At 48.5% G+C, this 20438-nt stretch overlaps 1 protein-coding gene across 9 annotated transcripts in view; it reads left to right on the top strand.

The window, feature by feature from the left end:
- Positions 1–20438, top strand: part of Rel (nuclear factor NF-kappa-B family member relish) — a 450112-nt gene that overhangs the window by 139747 nt on the left and 289927 nt on the right. For 7 of the 9 annotated variants that reach the window (XM_075678481.1, XM_075678479.1, XM_075678478.1 and 4 more), the window contains exon 2: positions 13446–13656. In XM_075678481.1, coding sequence (XP_075534596.1) covers positions 13446–13656 — 211 coding nt within the window. Of the gene's footprint in view, positions 1–12371; positions 12822–12892; positions 13036–13445; positions 13657–20438 lie in introns of those variants that run through there. The other 2 variants (XM_075678482.1, XM_075678483.1) reach the window with 2 other exon arrangements.

Here is a 20438-nt window from a genome sequence, read left to right as displayed (position 1 = left end):
GGTTCTCCCTTACTTTTGCAATACCTGTGTTCCCTGGAGGCTTCCTGACGTTTCTTTATGGCCTTCTTAACCTCTTCATCCCACCAGCTCTTGAGTTTTCGTATCCCTTGCCTTGTTTTCCTGACTCGCGCCTTACCTAGCTCACGCTCAAATAGTCTCATTAACTTTGGGTAAGTCCAATCAGTTTCAGTACTCTCTGATATTTCCTCTTCAATTTGTTTGGCCGCTATTTCCACTTCGTCTTCTGAGTAAAAAATCACATCTGGCGTTTCCTCGCGCGTCGTTCGTGCTTTAGTTTCCCTCTTAAAACTCAACTTGATACGTTTGTGGTCGCTACCTACACTTCTGGAGCCCTGTTCATCTATAATCATGGCTCCTAATCTATCGTACATCCTATGTGACATCAACGCATAATCTATTGTCGAGTGTCGACCCCCTACCTCCCATGTTATGATCCCGTCACACTTTTCAGTAGAGTTACAGACAACTAAGTTAAGCCTCTCACACATATCCAGCAGCATGTTACCTGTGGAGTCTGTGTACCCATCCATATCTTCAACATGCGCATTCATGTCTCCTAATACAACTACTTCACATCCTTTTCCTAGCTCATTGATGTCCGCTGCTATACAGTCCAACATTTTTTTGTTTTCCTCTTTAGCATTTGATCCTGTCCAAAGGTATACAAAGCCCAGAAGTGTTTTCGCCCCTGCTACTTTTCCTTCTAGCCATAAATGCTCCTTGCATTCCTGTTTGACCCTTTGCCAATTTGTATTTTTATGAATGAATGCTCCAATTCCCCCACCCTTTCTGCTAACCTGCACTCTGTTGCAGTATTCCCATGCATAATCAGGGTTACAGGGCGGTTGTTCCATGTCCCTAAGATGTGTCTCTACAAACCCATAAACCATTAAGTTCTCCTGCCTTAGTTGTTATTCGATTTCCTCCCATTTTAGCCTATTTCTGCCACCTTGCATGTTGATAAACCCTATGTCTGACTTAATTTGGCTCTTGCGCTTATTCCTGTCACCTTTCCTACAGTACCGATGTTCGCGTGTTTGTGGCTCCTGCCTCGAATCGTCCACGCCTACACTGCTTCTTTCAGGGCTCTGGGTCCCCCTAAAAAAGCTGTTGCCTGGCGACCCATCCTGCCCCCTATCCTTTTGCCAGTGGCACCACTGTAGTGAATACCATCCTGCACAAAAGGTCGGAAGCCGGTTCCGTACACGTCCCTGTTGACCTCCATCACGCTGTACCCGAGTCGTCCGCTCAGACTCCTAATGACCCGATTGGCCTCAACCACCCTCCTTTCTACCTGGTAAGCCTGGCCCTGGACCTCTGGGATAGTGCATATGGTCACATGCACCCTCCCGGAGGCCTCTCTAAGCTTACTCAGCCCAGTCTCAATGTGCCTCTCAAGGTCCTGGCTTCTCCCCTTAAGCACGTCATTGAGCCCAGAATGCATAATGACCAAGCTGTCGCTCTCCGTGCTGACCCCAATTACTTCCCGCGCCTTGGTCATTGCTTCCGCCATACCCTTGCCCGCTTGCACCTCCACCTGTACTCGCCCGTCCGCCTTCACTCTCGCCATCACGCCCTGTTCGGCCCTCCCCACATTGGAGTCCCCTATCACCAGGACCCTTCTACGTGCAAAAACCGTTCGACTGCAGCCTGTGCCTGCTGCCCCTCCCTTTGCGCCCGCTGGCGCCCCTGTGGCTGCAGCGTCGCCTCACTCGGGGCGCGTTGTGCAGCTTCACTATAACTACGCCGTTTCACCGGCGGCGAGCTGACGACGGCTTGCTTTGGCTCCCTGCCTCCCACTTCGCCTGTAGGGTCTACCCTACTTTCCGAGTTTTTGCCAACACTTTGTTGTCCTGACCCGACCTTCTCCGCTGCCCGCGTCTCCAGCGCGTCGAGCCGCCTTTCCAGTTCGGCGCTCCTTTCTTTTTCTGCCTCAAGCTCGGCCACGGTCCTTACTAACTGCGCGGCCTGGGCCGCCTCCACCTTGACAAAATTGTCAACTTTCGCCTGCAGTGCTACCTGCTTCTCCTGTTCCTCCCTCAGTTCTGCCTTAAGCTCGTCGAACTTAGCCGCCCAATTCCCTTCCAGTTTTTGGACGGCTTCCCTGACGCCCTCGCACGACCTGCACGTGAAGCTAGACCCCTCCGCGTCTGCTAAATTCTGGAACTTAGTTTCGTCGAGGAAGCACCATCGCAGGCACTCGTCGCACTGCACTTGCTCCCCGTCCCCCGCGGCCTTCGCGTTCTTCGATTTCATCGCTAGGCCTACGTCCCGAGGCCCAACGAGGAACTTCGCCAAATCACTCAAGCAAAGCCGACCTCGACCGCTATCCCAAACTAAAATAAAGGATTGTCACTCCCTACCCCATGCAAGAATCTGAGGAGCTAGCTGAAATAATTAACGAAGCCTATCAATAGGTCCCTCCTACCAACTAGGCCTAACGGGGGAGCCGCCAGACCTAGACAAAGCCGGTGCGTTTGCTACTCTTACCAAGAATTCAAAATTTGCGCCCCTACTCCATGCAACAGAAAATACTTCAAAACACTAGCTAATAAAGATAAAAAGGTACTTAGCTACGAACGAAGTCGCTGAAGCCTCGACCACAGGAGCGTCCGTACCGCCGTCCGCACTGTACCAACGCATAAACAAACTCCTGTTCCCTGTTGTACAGCGCCACCTGTGGTCACATACTTTAGTTCACGACGCCACCGCTACGCTTATTTCCGTAGCACTGTGGAAGGTACAGTTTCCCTTCTCTAACTTTGTATAGGTGTTCTGTGGTTCAAGTCAGTGCGTCCCAGCTGCGTCATGCTGCGTCGCTGCCTCTATGGCTGCCTGGTCGGCCGTCTCTGTCGTAGGAGCCCGTGTAGCTGAGGTGGTCGGCATCAGCGGCCACTCGCTGTGACTGGGCGGCTCTAGCCAGGTGATGTCTTTATGGGGTTTCCTTCACATATTCGGCTCGCCTGCCCAGTCGTTCCCACTGTTCTAGCCGGATCATCGTAGTCTCGGCGCGTGCAGTTCGGTCCCCCTCGGTGAGAACAGTCAGCGCCAGGCTCTCAGCCAGGGGGCACGATAGGGGATCTGCGGGAAGTCTCGGACATCGTTGTTAGACGTGGAGAAGGGTTTCTTCTGGTGCACCGCACAAGCGGCACGTCGGATCCACGCCGAATAGTTCGTGGCGGCGTTGGTTTGTGAAGAGAGCGCCAGTGCGGGCTTGAAACAGCAGGGCGCTGCCTCTATCTCCTCGGTAGTCTGGTGATGGGCACGGTTCCGGCTTGTGGTGGTAATATACTGCCAGGCTTTGCTTTTTTGCCACTGTCGTGCGCCAAATCGTTTTTTTTTTCAGTATCATTGATTTCCTTGATGACTGCCTTGTGCCACTCTGCCTCTGTCTTAGTGTCGTTGTGTTTGGAATGTTAGCTGTATTTCGTGTCTAGGGACGTGTATTTCCGAATCCAAGCCGTCTTGATGTTCTTGTATCTTAGGTGTAGGTACATTCTGCGACTGTAATTTGTGTTTGCCATGAATTTGAGTCTGCTGGCATATTGTAATTTGGACCTCGCCTCTCTTGCCTCGTACGAGGACCAGCTCATTTCCCCGCTTACTGCTTCATTTGCAATGGCTATGCTGCCTCCTAGCAGCCAACGGTCTAGTTCTGTTTGGTGACGCTCCAGGCATTTTATGGTTTCACTGGAGTAGGCCAGCACATCGTCTGCGTATGTTGTCGCTGCTACTGCTACTCCCTTCCACAGTGTGCGTCCGACAGTGTATGGGTTGTATGAATGTCTGGCCAAGTGCCAGATGCGGCCTTTGATGCGATTAGATTTTTTTACTAATGCATTTTGATGCGGATCCAGAAAGTTTGGTTGGTCGCTGAGAGTTACGCCGAGGTATTTGTATTCCAATGTCTTCCGATGATCGAGGTTACCTTGGAGGGTGAATTCGTTGCTAGTGTTGTTTGTATTTATCCCCACCCACTGTGTTTTGTCAGTGTTAAACCTTAGCTGGTCGTTTCCTGTAACTTGGGAGCAGATGTCGAGCTGGTGTTGGAGGTCAGCTGCTGATTCTGCTAGCTGCACAATATCGTCAGCGAATGCCAGACATGAAATTTTGGTGTATTCTTCTTGTTTGTTGGTTGTTATCGTGGACAGGCGGAGGCCTGGTCCCTAATTGTCTAATGTTTGGAGTAGTGTGATGTATATGTTGAATAATGTTGGGGACAACGGGCATCCTTGTTTCAGTCCTATCTTTTGCTCTACTTTCTTCGACCTTAGTTCTTGTAGTGTGTGCACTGCTGTGCAATCCGTGTATAGGTTCTTGAGCAGGTCTATGCTTTTACAATCTAGTCCAATGCTCAGCAGTTCTTGCAAAAGCTTCGAGTGGGGAACACCGTCATAGGCTTTTTCCATATCAAGGAAAGCTAGATATAGCGTTGATTTTTCCTTCTTTCATCTGCATAGCTTGGGTGAGAGTGAATATATGGTCACCTAGCTGTCCTGCGATTTAGTCTGAAGCCGTTTTCAAACTCTGTGAATATGCTATTTGACTCACATAACTTTTGTAGTCTTCTGTTGAGGATTGCGCTGAACTGCTTTTGTACATTGCTCAGTATAGATATCGGGCGATATGAATTTAGTTGTTCAATTGGTTTTCCTTTGCCCGTGTGTATGAGGGTCACTTTTGCCTCTTTCCATGCTGGTGGGATTTGACCCGAATCAAGGATGCTGTTGAAGTAATCTTGTAGTCCCTCTCTTGCTTTTGTCTTTAGTGCTTTTAGGAATTCGTTGGGGATATCATCGGGGCCTACTGCTTTTTTAAGGTCGCTGATGCTTCGTTTCAGTTCTGTTGTGGATATTGGGTTCAGTATGCTATGCTGTGTATGCTATGCAACTACCGTTAGAATCCAGGCGGCGCTAGCGTCGCCTGCGAAAATCATCGGCCCCATTGGCTCTATGCGGCTCTATTGGAATGTCACGGGCTTGCTGTAACTACAGTGCAGACAGAAGCGTACGCGAATGGTTTGCTCGCAGCTTCCAGCGTTTGAAATGACCGCGCCATTTTCATCACCAGCTCCCATCAACATGCTACGAAAATTAATAGGCGTCTTGCGCTGGAGTTTGACGTATGGTAGCGGCGCGCGAAACGTTATCTGGGTAGTACCGGCTTGGGTAGTATTGAGCCCTAAGGGGAAGCACGTTTCTAGCCCGAGTTTTGCGTCGATTCGCGCTTTTTTCTGCCCTGTTGCGAGTGCGAAAAAGCTCGTCACTTCTCACAGACCACGCCGACCACGTTGCGAGCTCGCCGCAGCCTATAGTTTAACGAAAACGGACTTAGACGAATGCTGGAAGCAGAAGGAATCGGCGACGCCGATCCGGAGAGACCTAGCTCAGCCTCGAAAAAGCGGCACCGTTGTGACTTCTGCGTTGTGGGCTGCCATAAACAAGAAGGCCTGAATCCCAACATCAGATTCTACCGTTTTCCTTCAAGGCCTCACGAAGCGAAGCGTCGGGCGCGCTGGATAGCTGCAGTTCGTCGCGCTGGGTAAGCGAAACCTTGCGCCATGCTGACTGCTTCACCTGTCTTGAATCTTAATTATCTGCGTTCTAAAATTCGGTCTTTTGCACCCACAGTCCCGACGGCAGACCGACATAGCAACAGGCATGGCTGGCCGTGATTCACGATTCGAGACCCGGCTACAGCGACAATTAACAATTCGACCGGTGCGAAGTGACCAGGTGTGTGCAAATGAGCACAAATGGTCGGGCTCATTCGATGACAATTCACTACTCCACTACGAGCAGCACAGTTTAAGAGAATTAAATGTTCTCATCCTTGATCTCAAGCCAGCACGCTGGGGCAGCGCAGCAAGGCAGTATTGATTGCAGCACATCGATGTTCAAGCGCTGTCATTAAAAGCTACATCAAGCGAGCAGCGCGATTCGTACGTACGTTACTGGGAGCTCATATGCATAGCATCACTTATCAGTTGCTAAAGGGACAGATGGCCGCTACTAAAGTGCAGGCATAACTACTTGTCTAGCGGCATGCAGTCAACAAAGATTGCAGGAGGCCCGCCGTTTCGCGGCATGTCGAAGGACCGCTGCCGTCGCGGCGCGTACGATCGTGCAGTCGAGCAGTTCCGTACACATGATGTCTGCTTATCGCTGCTGTGAATTCATTTATGGCAAGTATTTCCTCGCGTTTGTGCGCCTGAATCTAGCAGCGTACAAACCTTACCTGAACAACTTCGTACACGACTCGCTTCACTTGCGATTGACACCGCGCTAAAACTTCGCCGCTTATTTCTTGAATAGCATACACGTATTCGGCGTTGCATAATTTATTGCCTTAACGCAGCGTGCCACCCCTGAAAAAATCTTCGGCGCCCGACATTCTCTGCAAGCCGTGGTACAACAAAACCGAAAGTGGCGGGTCCATATTGTAAACGTGCTTTCCGAAGCATACGACCGCGCTTGGTATAGAGTGTACTAGAATGGGGGAGTGGGTCCAGCGGAGGCCCCGACAAGCGGCGAGGTGAAGCAAAAAACATTGAAACTTGCAGCGGCGCTGCAGTCGCCTTTTTCTTAACTTCTTCTGACGTTCCGGCCAATCCAGTGCCTCGACGGCCTGGCGGAACCACGCCTACCGACGGTAGTTACGGCGGCGCCCAGCTGTCGTCTGCTCGACGCGCCGCCGTCTCGTGAACACGCCGTCGTGCTTGTGTTTATTTCGTCATTTTCTCTCTATTTGATTTTTGTACCACGTATGTAAAAAAAGAACACAATAAAATTACTGCTTTGCCATGAATTGAGGTTCCTCGCTTCCGTCAAACGATGCCGTCTGCATGATATCTACGCGCGCAGACGGCCCTCGCATATGTGTTATGGTTTGTCTCGTAACTCGGCGACTTGGCACAGTGTTCGAAGAATGAGAGGATGAGCACACTTCGGCGAAAGAACTACTGTTGTGTAGTGGGTTGCGTAACCGTATACTGCAGATTGAAAGGTCAGGCCAAGCTCTCGCTCTTCGGAGTCCCTAAAGATGAAGAACGGCGACGCATGCAGGAGCTCATTCTTCACCGCACCGATCGGCCCTTTGGAAGACACCGACTCCATTCGTGAGCTGCACTTTGATGCAAAGTACATACTGAGGCATTATGTACATATCATTGAAGGCCAGGAAGTATCTACACAGCGTGGAAAGCCTGCGCTTCGGTCTGTTGCGGTATCCACAATCTTTTGCCGTATTTTCAGGATTATCTCTAGAGCAGCCTACACCCGAGCAGCCCACGCGAAAGAGAACGACCTCATATGCAACAGATGAAGGCCGGTCATCAAAGAGAACGCTCCCGCTCTCAGTTGAACGGTCATTCAGATTGGAGGCATGTGTCAATGAAAACCTGCGCGAGCTCGAAGACATAGACAACCGATAACATGCTTCCTAATCCAAGCAAATATATAAACAATGTGTTTTGCTTTATTCACCCAGGGGGTCTGAAAAACCAACTACATCTCAGGCGTATATGACGCATAAAAATAGGGAAGAAAAAGGCTATTCCGTAAATATTTTCAAAACCCACAATTAACCTACAAAAAAAATGTGCTGCACGTAAAGAATAATGTGACCCATATAGGCTCCCTAAATATCGATTCGCTGCCGATATTAGGGCATCGGGGAAATTTTGTTAGCATTCAATATATCGCCTTGAGAAAGGAAGAAAACAAAGGTTTACCAATTTTTTATTTAACACCTAATTATGCCACACAGTTAATTCCTGTAACAATATCAGCTATGGATTTCGTTTTCTCATGACACAGTGAAACGCGCACATAAGGTAAGGAAAGCAAACTGCAAACGCGATCCATCTGACTGCGTGACTCCAGCTAATCCAGGCACGGTCATCCTCGAACGTAACTGCAACGCTGCGCTCGACCGCGGCCGTGCTTCTACCTTTCCTTCCCCCTTCAAGAACCACTTCTCTCTTCGGCACGCTCTCCGACTGGCGCCGCCGCGGCCTCCGCCGCGCGCGGGGGCGTGGCCTCCAGAAGAAGGCGATGGTGGCGCCCTCTTGATTTTCAGTAAAAAATGCCTCAGCGCGGAGCGCTCGTTGGACCCACTCTCCAACTCTAGTACACTCTAGTACTACTCAGTTCAGGGCAGAGGGCGCTTTTTAGCACCATTTTCGGAGGCCAACAGGGACGTGTACGGAACCAGCTTCCGACCTTTCGTGCAGGATGGTATTCATTACAGTGGTGCCACTCGCAAAAGGATAGGGGGCAGGATGGGTCGCCAGGCAACAGCTTTTTTAGGGGGACCCAGAGCCCTGAAAGAAGCAGTGTAGGCGTGGACGATTCGAAGCAGGAGCCACAAACACGCGAACATCGGTACTGTAGGAGAGGTGACAGGAATAAGCGCAAGAGCCAAATTAAGTCAGACATAGGGTTCATTAACATGCAAGGTGGCAGAAATAGGCTAAAATGGGAGGAAATCGAATAACAACTAAGGCAGGAGAACTTAATGGTTTATGGGTTTGTAGAGACACATCTTAGGGACATGGAACAACCGCCCTGTAACCCTGATTATGCATGGGAATACTGCAACAGAGTGCAGGGTAGCAGAAAGGGTGGGGGAATTGGAGCATTCATTCATAAAAATACAAATTGGCAAAGGGTCAAACAGGAATGCAAGGAGCATTTATGGCTAGAAGGAAAAGTAGCAGGGGCGAAAACACTTCTGGGCTTTGTATACCTTTGGACAGGATCAAATGCTAAAGAGGAAAACAAAAAAATGTTGGACTGTATAGCAGCGGACATCAATGAGCTAGGAAAAGGATGTGAAGTAGTTGTATTAGGAGACATGAATGCGCATGTTGAAGATATGGATGGGTACACAGACTCCACAGGTAACATGCTGCTGGATATGTGTGAGAGGCTTAACTTAGTTGTCTGTAACTCTACTGAAAAGTGTGACGGGATCATAACATGGGAGGTAGGGGGTCGACACTCGACAATAGATTATGCGTTGATGTCACATAGGATGTACGATAGATTAGGAGCCATGATTATAGATGAACAGGGCCCCAGAAGTATAGTTTGCGACCACAAACGTATCAAGTTGAGTTTTAAGAGGGAAACTAAAGCACGAACGACGCGCGAGGAAACGCCAGATGTGATTTTTTACTCAGAAGACGAAGTGGAAATAGCGGCCAAACAAATTGAAGAGGAAATATCAGAGAGTACTGAAACTGATTGGACTTGCCCAAAGTTAATGAGACTATTTGAGCGTGAGCTAGGTAAGGCGCGAGTCAGGAAAACAAGGCAAGGGATACGAAAACTCAAGAGCTGGTGGGGTGAAGAGGTTAAGAAGGCCATAAAGAAACGTCAGGAAGCCTCCAGGGAATACAGGTATTCCAAAAGTAAGGGAGAACCTGAAGCAGAAGTAGAGAGGAAATGGGTAAACTACATGAAATGCAAAAGGGAAGCATCTTATTTGATCAACGAGAAAATCAAGACAAAAGGGTCCCAATGGCTGTCAAAAATAAGCAATAAAAAAGATAAACAGGCAGCTAGAAAATTCTGGCAACATCTGAACTCCTTGGGTAATAGGACAAGCCTAAAAAGAGGTATATAGTAACAGCTCAAGGTACTCGGTTAGAAGGAGAGGCGGCAATGGAGCATATAGGAACCATTATGAGGGAAAAATTTACAAAACAGACAAATGGTACATGCAGTACGTCGGAGAGGGATAGCCCGGTCAACCCACTGCTTTCGCTTGGACAAAAAGAGTGGGAAAGGGCGGAGAAGAGGGTACCAAGTAGCACATCGGCAGGCCCCGATGGTATTCCAATTATGTTAATAAAGAAATTGGGCCCGAAATCTAAGAAAGCATTGAGGGAGGTGGTGAGCAAAATGCTAGTGGATGGTAAAGTACCTGACGAATGGAGGCTAAGTAGGATGAGAATGATATATAAGGGAAAGGGGGACAAAGCTGACATAAATAACTACCGGCCTATAACAGTGACGTCAGTGGTTTACAGGGTGGTTATGCAGATTATAAAGGACAGACTGCAGGCATGGGTAGAGAACAAGGGGGTACTTGGAGAGCTACAAAATGGGTTCCGGAAGCATAGGAGGCTAGAAGACAATCTGTTCTCGCTAACACAGTGCATTGAAATAGCTGAAAAGGAACACAGACCCCTATGGCTGGCTTTTTTGGACATCAAGGGAGCCTATGATAGTGTACTTCAAGAGGGCTTGTGGGGCATTCTGGAAACGTTAGGAGTGCAAGATGGAGTAACCAATTTCTTAAAAGATATCTATAAAGGTAACCGGGTGATTATACAATGGGAAAAGCAGGTTTCGGAGCCTGTGATGATTCGGCGGGGGCTTAGGCAGGGGTGCCCATTGTCACCTCTGATGTTTATGCTGTACCTACAAGAAGGTCTAGAGGCCAAAATACAGCAAAGCGGACTCGGCTTCAACCTATCATTTCTCAAGCAAGGAAAATTGATTGAACAGTCATTACCAGGACTGATGTACGCGGATGATATTGTATTAATGGCTGACAATGCAGAAGATCTGCAGGAATTAATGGACATATGTGGTACAGAAGGAGACAGGTTAGGCTTGAAGTTTAGCAAAGAAAAATCAGCAGTCACGATTTTTAATGATAACAGTTGCGGCGAGGATAAGATACAGGAGACCACGCTGGAGATAGTCGATAAATACAAGTACCTTGGGTTGTGGATCAATAATGGCATTGAGTATCTGACAGAGTACGAAAAATATCTAACGACTAAAGGTAACAGAAGTGCAGCGATTATGAAGAGTAGGGCACTGTGGAACTACAATAGGTGCGAGGTAGTACGAGGGATATGGAAGGGGGTAATGGTACCAGGCCTGACTTTTGCCAATGCAGTTCTATGTATTAGAACAGAGACCCGGCAACAGTTGGAAATTAGGCAACGTGGTGTGGGTGGGCTCGCTCTGGGAGCACATGGCAAGACACCAAATCTTGGAGTGCAGGGGGATCTGGGATGGTCTTCTTTCGAGGGCAGAGAGGCTAGTAGCAAGATAGAATTTGAGGAGCGATTGAGAAAAATGGGGGAAATTCGGTGGGCTAGGAAGGTTTTCAGTTACTTATACACGAGGAATGTTGACACGAGGTGGAGGAAGCGAACTAGAAAATTGACAAGCAAATACTTGGGCAGTAGCGGGGGAACAAGTAAGGAATCATCTGTCAAGAAAAAGGTTAAGGAGGCAGAGAGGGGTATGTGGAGTACAGAGATGCAAACCAAATCGGCATTGGAGACATACAGGACGTTTAAGCAAGAAATAGCCAAAGAAAATATTTACGATAACTCTAAGGGAAGCTCATTGTTGTTCGAAGCCAGGACAGGTGTACTGAGGACTAAAACGTACCGAGCCAGATACCAGGAGATAGATTTGGTGTGCGAGGCGTGTAGAGAGGAGGAGGAAACGGCGGAACACCTGATACTTGCTTGTAAACAACTTCACCCTGCAGTTGAATCTAACGGGGAACTATTCAAAGCCTTGGGTTTTAAAGACAGTGAAAGTAGAATAGGCTTTGAACAGGTAGAAATAACTAAACGGAGGCTATCTGATTGGTGGACAATATCAACGCAAAAGTAAAGGAGTAGATACATAGGTATGCATGCATATAGAACCATTAAAGGCTAGGTGGCGCGCGCCGCCGCCGCCCGATTCAAAGGGTTGAGCCACAATCATCCATCCATCCATCCATTTGCAGCGCCCCCTGGGCAATGCAAGAACCCCATAACACGCTTACTAATGTTTCTTTTTTTTTTCATGGCGACAACGTGGAAGGAGATGCTTTCGCTAAATATATGCGGCGAAAGCAACGTGTGGTGTCCAAATTACGACCCATGGGATGGCGCTCCTTAGATTTAAAGGCAATTGATGGTTGAATAGGCCGGATAAGGATTTGGGAGCCGGAAACAAGTTACAGACGTTGGGTTTTCGACGACGCCCAGAAATGTTAAAGAAAAATTTAAACATAACAGTTTTTGTTTTACTACCTTGAACACCACCTACGTATGCAGAGCCGAAAATACATCATAGGCACGCCGTCAGCGACGGCTTTATCAGAGAATCAAAATCCAATCTCAAAGGCCATATTTTGTGTACTACAAGCACCTAAAGTACCGTGAACTGTACCTGAATTGATAGTAAAATTATGTTGGAAAAGCTTGATAAACGTCACGGCCGCCATATCATTTAGAACGAAGAGACCGCGCTAGGGCACCCTAACCGCGCGTATTTTTGGCATTTCTGGCTCACGTTCTGGCTCTGTCAGTTGCTTTCGGTGCTTGCGCTGAAAAACATTGCCTTTGAGATCGGCATTTTTCTTCTGAGAACTCTATGATTCTGAGCATAGAGTTTCTCACTACATTATTCTGAGGGTACCGGATATCATGGTGGATATGGTGTTATCCAGTGCACCGTATCGTCATCATGATCACATTGGCGTCTGCGCCGTTTTCGCGATTCGCCTAGCAACGAAGTCGACTGGGCCGAGTGCATACAGGATGAAAACGCTGCTTAAAGTTTCGGATTGTTTCAAGTATTCTGTGGTAGTCTTCCAGGGATGGGCATCACAGCCGATCAATGAGAGGTGTTTTAAAGCCTAGAGGGCACACGCCTCATAATCGCTGTGAGCGTATCGCAAGCCCACCACACCATTCGGACGTTGCGTTATACCTCTGGGCTTGTTTGCTGAGTAGCGGACTACACGTGCAACGAACGCCGTGAACACCTGTGGTAAGACACGTTGATCAGTGTATCGGCGGATGTTTCGTATCTGGAAGAAGCTGATCTCACATTTTCGTGTTGTAGATAGTAGGACAGCTGCTTGTGCGCCTGCCAATTTGGTCGGTTCTTCCTGAAACTACCGCACGCGTGAGAGTTGACGGCTTTTGCGGTTTTATGTTGATTTGATGCCTCTACGGATTATTCGCATGTGTGATTTTACAACGTAAGTAGTTTGCGGACGCCTGTTCTTAATGTGAACGCGCATTTACCATTGCTTCGAGAGTCAGCCGACAGGTTTCAGTGCGCGCTGCCTCCCGCGACGTTCGTCTGGAATAACGAGTACTAGCAAACTTACTCAAAGTCCGAATTACCCATGTTGATTTGAAATAGTTAACTGCGATCGCTACTTTTACTTTTCGTATGTTGTGCCTGTTGATCGGTTTTATTTAAGACAAATCAATGTGTATTGTGGCATTGGCGTGATGTCAAGATGAACTCAGCAGCAGCCTCTCAAGCTGTTAGGTACTACAGTTAAAGCACTTGAGTGCGCGTGCATGCACGCGCGTGTTTGAAAATTTGTGGCTCACATGTTATTGCTTGCATTGCTCAACCATTTGCTTCCTTTGATTGCAGGATGACCCATACAGCACACCCCTAGGCAATGTGGCCTATCCAGTGAGTGGAGAGGAAGTTGCAGCAACTTCATCATCTTCTGCTGAGCAAGAGCAACTTCGCTCTTTCCAAGACCTGTTGCTGCGCTCTTTCCAGCCGAATCAGCCTCTGCATCAAAACATCGGCATGCCTATCTGCACTAACTATGAAGAACAAAGTCTGCACATGGCTGGTATGTTGTGGCGAACCCAGTGGCATGTTGCGTTTTCCCATAACTTCTGGGCGGCTGGGTTTTTCGAGGGATTGTGGCGGATCTCTTGAAGTTAGTAGAATCCGGAAGATTGTAGCTCCTTGACAGTGTCTGAGACACATTCAAGCCCTCTTCACAAATTGTATAAATGTTAACCTGATCAAAGCAGCACTACTCTTTCTACTGGCAGCTGCCTCTCCTTAAAGACATGAATGCGGTGACTGATGCATGGCCAAGCACTATTCTTGGTGTTACTTCATGACTTTCTTTTGCGTGACCTTGGCAAATGTCCTGTGGAAAGTCTCGTTGCCTTTATCCACGCTTGTGAGCATGCATCCTGCATATTAATGCAACCTGCATAGCCTGATTGGCATTATCTGCATTTCTAGGAAACTGTCTTACGATTACTGTTTTGCTTTTTAGCATTCTTCAGTTGCAGCTGCCAAAACTCTTTAGCACCACTTTTGATGTCCATAAGCTTTAAAGGGCAACTCTGGCTATTTTTTGACCATGTTAAGGTAATGGTATTTAGGTTCCTGACCCCCCTGTTACACTTCTGAAAGTAGAATTGTTTCGCAACATTGAAAATAATTTTAAATAAGCAAAAAAAAGGGCAATAACAAAACCGAAATTTGATCGAGCAGCCGAACGTACCTCTTCATGCGACGTCACAAGAGGCACACCAGTTGAGGAAAGGGTGCAATGCATGCCACTCTTGCCCACAGGACAAATGAAAACGCTCAGCTGATTTGTCACTGCACCGGACCTTCAGGTGACAATGTCAGCTGCACCAGCTCTTCAAATCTGTCAAACAGTGACAGCTACGATTCCGACGAATTCAATAGCCATGAATCGCCGTTTGCATTTGACCTGCCACCATGAGAGCAAACGCCCATTCACAGCATATCACACTGCAGCAGGAAGACCAAGTGTAGTCCTAACCACTGATTTTATACATGCTGCTTGCTATTTTAAGTGTCTCACCCCTTCTCAGGGAAGCGCTTCATGTGCCTGCTATAAGGTGAGCACAAGAGAGAGATAATTTAATTGGCAGACAGGTCGGCCTGAGCTAAGGTGCTCCAGCCTGCTACTCTGCACAGGGGGAGGGGGACATAAAGGTGGGATGAGGGATGATGATGACATAGCAAGAAGGATGCGCAAAGGTGAAAGCAAGTTCAGCACTCTGATGATAAACATTCACAAATGTCATCCATGAAGCCACAATCAGGTTTCGCATCAAGTCTGTAGTCACCAATTCGAGGGAACTTAAAAATAGAGGCACTAGGACGAAGCTGGTGTGTGGGCCTCCCCTGTGTGAACAGCACAAGCGCCAAACAAAATCTTTATAGCATATAAAGACCTGCAATAAGCGGCTCTAGCACGGCGAGCACTTGTAGGGCACTTTTAGCGGCCGGAGTCTCGAGACCACCGAGAATCACGCGCATTGACTCCACTAGGTTCTTCAGCATTTTTTGTACACTCTCCTTCTCATTGTGTTCATCTCCTTGCTTGCCCGTAGTGTCACCGGTTTCATTGGCCCTATAATTCTTGGCTTCATGGCGCAGAGGACCGCTAGTGCCCGCTGGCATGGCCGTGGGCCTAGAGGGCAGCAAAGGCCATTCCGTGTCTGTATCAGCCGGCGGAGGTGAATGTTTGCCGCATGCTCTCGTGGACCTTGAATTATCAGTAGACACCGTTACCGTCTTCGATGCACACACAGGCAGAGGTGGTCGTGGTACTTGTGCCACGCTAGGTAGTTCTCCTGAAATGGTTTTGTGATGCTTCTGTCGCGAGCGTTGGTCACTTTGGCGAACACATTGAGCAGCCTCTTTACGTGAAGATTGGTCTCTGGCCATTTTTCGAAGGATACGAACCTCTTGTTTCATCTTCGGGCATTCCTTCGAAGTCGCTTCGTGAGAGCCAGTACAGTTGGGACATTTATATGAGGACGCCTCACAGTCGGTGGTATCATGCTCAACTTTTCACATTTGTGTCTCACTAGAACGCCGCTGTCAGTCGCACTTGCCGGCACTTCCCCAAATTAAATGTGACAAATGTACTGACCGGTGAATTTGTTTAAATCGGCAGGTACAGAGACTGCTCATCGTTCGTGAGATGTATTGCTCATCAGTGACATCAATTAATGTCGGAACATAGCAGAACATGCAGATTTTGTGCATGTAAGCACCGTTGCATCGCTCCGATGCAGGTTACGCTGACGCTCTTCTTGACATGGCTGATACCGGAATCGCTATCTCCCTCATGCCCATCAGCTCAGATGCTACCACCGCCACTGCCTGACTGTGGCCCCTTCAACAAGTCTTTCATCCCTGTGCACCCGATGGAATCGCTCGCCTTCGGCCGTTCAACCCCATCGACAACTGCATCATCGCCCGCAAGGAATTTAAGCTGTGGCCACTCCGTCCTCGGATTCAGTGGGCACGGGAACATTGCAAGAGGCATGGCTCCTGATTTTCGCTTTGCTCCGATGCAGGTTACGCTGACGCTCTTCTTGACATGGCTGATACCGGAATCGCTATCTCCCTCATGCCCATCAGTTCAGATGCTACCACCGCCACTGCCTGACTGTGGCCCCTTCAACAAGTCTTTCATCCCTGTGCACCCGATGGAATCGCTCGCCTTCGGCCGTTCAACCCCATCGACAACTGCATCATCGCCCGCAAGGAATTTAAGCTGTGGCCACTCCGTCCTCGGATTCAGTGGGCACGGGAACATTGCAAGAGGCATGGCTCCTGATTTTCGCTTTGCTCCGATGCAGGTTACGCTGACGCTCTTCTTGACATGGCTGATACCGGAATCGCTATCTCCCTCATGCCCATCAGCTCAGATGCTACCACCGCCACTGCCTGACTGTGGCCCCTTCAACAAGTCTTTCATCCCTTTGCACCCGATGGAATCGCTCGCCTTCGGCCGTTCAACCCCATCGACAACTGCATCATCGCCCGCAAGGAATTTAAGCTCTAGCCACTCCGTCCTCGGATTCAGTGGGCACGGGAACATTGTAAGAGGCATGGCTCCTGATTTTCGCTTTGCTCCGATGCAGGTTACGCTGACGCTCTTCTTGACATGGCTGATACCGGAATCGCTATCTCCCTCATGCCCATCAGCTCAGATGCTACCACCGCCACTGCCTGACTGTGGCCCCTTCAACAAGTCTTTCATCCCTGTGCACCCGATGGAATCGCTCGCCTTCGGCCATTCAACCCCATCGACAACTGCATCATCGCCCGCAAGGAATTTAAGCTGTGGCCACTCCGTCCTCGGATTCAGTGGGCACGGGAACATTGCAAGAGGCATGGCTCCTGATTTTCGCTTTGCTCCGATGCAGGTTACGCTGACGCTCTTCTTGACATTGCTGATACCGGAATCGCTATCTCCCTCATGCCCATCAGCTCAGATGCTACCACCGCCACTGCCTGACTGTGGCCCCTTCAACAAGTCTTTCATCCCTGTGCACCCGATGGAATCGCTCGCCTTCGGCCATTCAACCCCATCGACAACTGCATCATCGCCCGCAAGGAATTTAAGCTGTGGCCACTCCGTCCTCGGATTCAGTGGGCACGGGAACATTGCAAGAGGCATGGCTCCTGATTTTCGCTTTGCTCCGATGCAGGTTACGCTGACGCTCTTCTTGACATTGCTGATACCGGAATCGCTATCTCCCTCATGCCCATCAGCTCAGATGCTACCACCGCCACTGCCTGACTGTGGCCCCTTCAACAAGTCTTTCACCCCTGTGCACCCGATGGAATCGCTCGCCTTCGGCCGTTCAACCCCATCGACAACTGCATCATCGCCCGCAAGGAATTTAAGCTGTGGCCACTCCGTCCTCGGATTCAGTGGGCACGGGAACATTGCAAGAGGCATGGCTCCTGATTTTCGCTTTGCTCCGATGCAGGTTACGCTGACGCTCTTCTTGACATTGCTGATACCGGAATCGCTATCTCCCTCATGCCCATCAGCTCAGATGCTACCACCGCCACTGCCTGACTGTGGCCCCTTCAACAAGTCTTTCATCCCTGTGCACCCGATGGAATCGCTCGCCTTCGGCCATTCAACCCCATCGACAACTGCATCATCGCCCGCAAGGAATTTAAGCTGTGGCCACTCCGTCCTCGGATTCAGTGGGCACGGGAACATTGCAAGAGGCATGGCTCCTGATTTTCGCTTTGCTCCGATGCAGGTTACGCTGACGCTCTTCTTGACATTGCTGATACCGGAATCGCTATCTCCCTCATGCCCATCAGCTCAGATGCTACCACCGCCACTGCCTGACTGTGGCCCCTTCAACAAGTCTTTCATCCCTGTGCACCCGATGGAATCGCTCGCCTTCGGCCATTCAACCCCATCGACAACTGCATCATCGCCCGCAAGGAATTTAAGCTGTGGCCACTCCGTCCTCGGATTCAGTGGGCACGGGAACATTGCAAGAGGCATGGCTCCTGATTTTCGCTTTGCTCCGATGCAGGTTACGCTGACGCTCTTCTTGACATTGCTGATACCGGAATCGCTATCTCCCTCATGCCCATCAGCTCAGATGCTACCACCGCCACTGCCTGACTGTGGCCCCTTCAACAAGTCTTTCATCCCTGTGCACCCGATGGAATCGCTCGCCTTCGGCCGTTCAACCCCATCGACAACTGCATCATCGCCCGCAAGGAATTTAAGCTGTGGCCACTCCGTCCTCGGATTCAGTGGGCACGGGAACATTGCAAGAGGCATGGCTCCTGATTTTCGCTTTGCTCCGATGCAGGTGTGTACGTTTTCCTTGTACGCTAAAAAAAGCGATGGCATCTGCTTATTGCTGCTCTCGGGCACAGGGGTGCTGTGTGAAACTGTGCATGATTCTGTGCCCCACCACTCGATCCGAATCGGAAATTGAATCACTCCCTGAAGACCCTGCAGAACAGATGACCATAATTTTTCAACTGCTCAAACATGTTCACTCCCGCTCATTACAAAGTTCGAAGGCACAACATGAGCTGACCGCAGACATTAAATCCATTAAGGCTGGGCAGAAAAGCATCGAAACAAAAATAACTAACGTTCAGAAGCATTTGGATGGACTAGAAGAGAAAGGGAAAGTTCTTGATGCATTCAGCCATGAGTTTGCAGGCATGCAAGAATATATTGAAGGCTTAACTTCACAAAATAAATTTTTACGAAAGTGCCTAGATGATATGGAGGACAGGTCACGTCGCGATAATTTGATTTTTCATGGACTAACAGATTCATCTGAAACTTGGCAACAAACTGACCTGACTGACAACAATCACCTGACCTGACTGAATCAACGGGGAGGCGGCGTACTCCTTGCTATTTCAAAAGACATACCGTCATCATGCATCTACACTAATAGCGTCTTGGAAACTGTCTGGGCATCAGTTACTCTTGACCATCAGAAAATAATATTCGGCGTATGCTGTCGTCCTCCTTCTTCTCTACGCTCATTTATTAACGACCTTCATGACGAACTTAACATAATACACACCAGATTTCCAACGGCTTCCTTGTTTTTACTAGGTGATCTTAACTTTCCGAATATTTCTTGGGTTACCCAGCCTCCCACCCTATCTCAATTTTCATCCAATGCCAGTGATTTTCTTGATTTATGCTCTGTTTTTTCACTTACCCAATTAGTCACTAACGCTACCAGAATCTCTTTCAACACAGCCAACACTCTAGATTTGATCCTAACCAATCGAGTTGACTTCGCTTCAGCCATCACCTATTTACCTAACATAAGTGATCACTCTTTGCTCATTTTCAACATTAACACTGCCTGTCCTAAACCTGCAAGAAAGAAAAAGACCATACTAGATTATATTAGAGCAGACTTCGATGCCATTAACAATGAATTATCAGTTTTTACTCAAAACTTCTTTAGAAACTTTAACGAACGCTCTGTGCAAACTAACTGGGATATGTTCACGACCAAAGTTCACGAACTAACTCAAAAATATGTTCCAAGATGCACCATCACTTCTAATCCTCAAGCCCCATGGTATACCACCCATATAAGGCACCTATCTAACAGAAAAAAGCGCCGATATTGTACAGCCAGGCTATCACAATGTAACGCACACTGGGACGCATACAAGAGTGCCGCTGATGCATATATAACCGCGCTTAAGCAAGCAAAAGATAACTTCCTCTCTAACACTTTACCATCGATGCTATCTACCAACATTAAAAAATTTTGGCGCATCATCAACCCGCATACCAAAGAATCTATTAACTTAACTGACGCGTCAGGTGACCCTATTCCGGCTTATTTATGCGCATCAGAACTTAACGAAACCTTTGTTCTGAACTTCTCGCGCACATCAAGCACCAAACATCCCGTTCCACTCCGGTATAATTTCCCATCTATGCCTCAAATTTTCATCGATTCATCTGGCATTGCTAAACTTATTGATGCCCTAAAATTTCATTCATCGCCCGGTTTTGACTGCATTCATGCTAAATTTTAAAAAGATACAATTGTCTACAGTTCCTTAATACTAACAAAGATATTTCAGCAAACTCTCGATAGTTCCACTCTGCCAACACAATGGAAAGTTGGGAAGGTGGTTCCATTATTCAAGTCGGGAAATAGAACATCCCCTATAAATTATCGCCCCATCTCGCTCACTAGTACTTGTTGCAAACTATTAGAACATGTAATCTTCACTAACCTTGTGAACTTTCTCGAGTCTAATTCATTTTTTACGCCCACACAGCATGGCTTTCTTAGGTCATTT

Source organism: Dermacentor variabilis, unplaced genomic scaffold (genome assembly GCF_050947875.1).
Source record: "Dermacentor variabilis isolate Ectoservices unplaced genomic scaffold, ASM5094787v1 scaffold_23, whole genome shotgun sequence".
In the NCBI taxonomy this organism is placed as follows: domain Eukaryota; kingdom Metazoa; phylum Arthropoda; class Arachnida; order Ixodida; family Ixodidae; genus Dermacentor; species Dermacentor variabilis.
The sequence above is the reverse complement of the archived record's forward strand: the minus strand, read 5'-3'. Positions and strand labels throughout refer to the sequence as shown.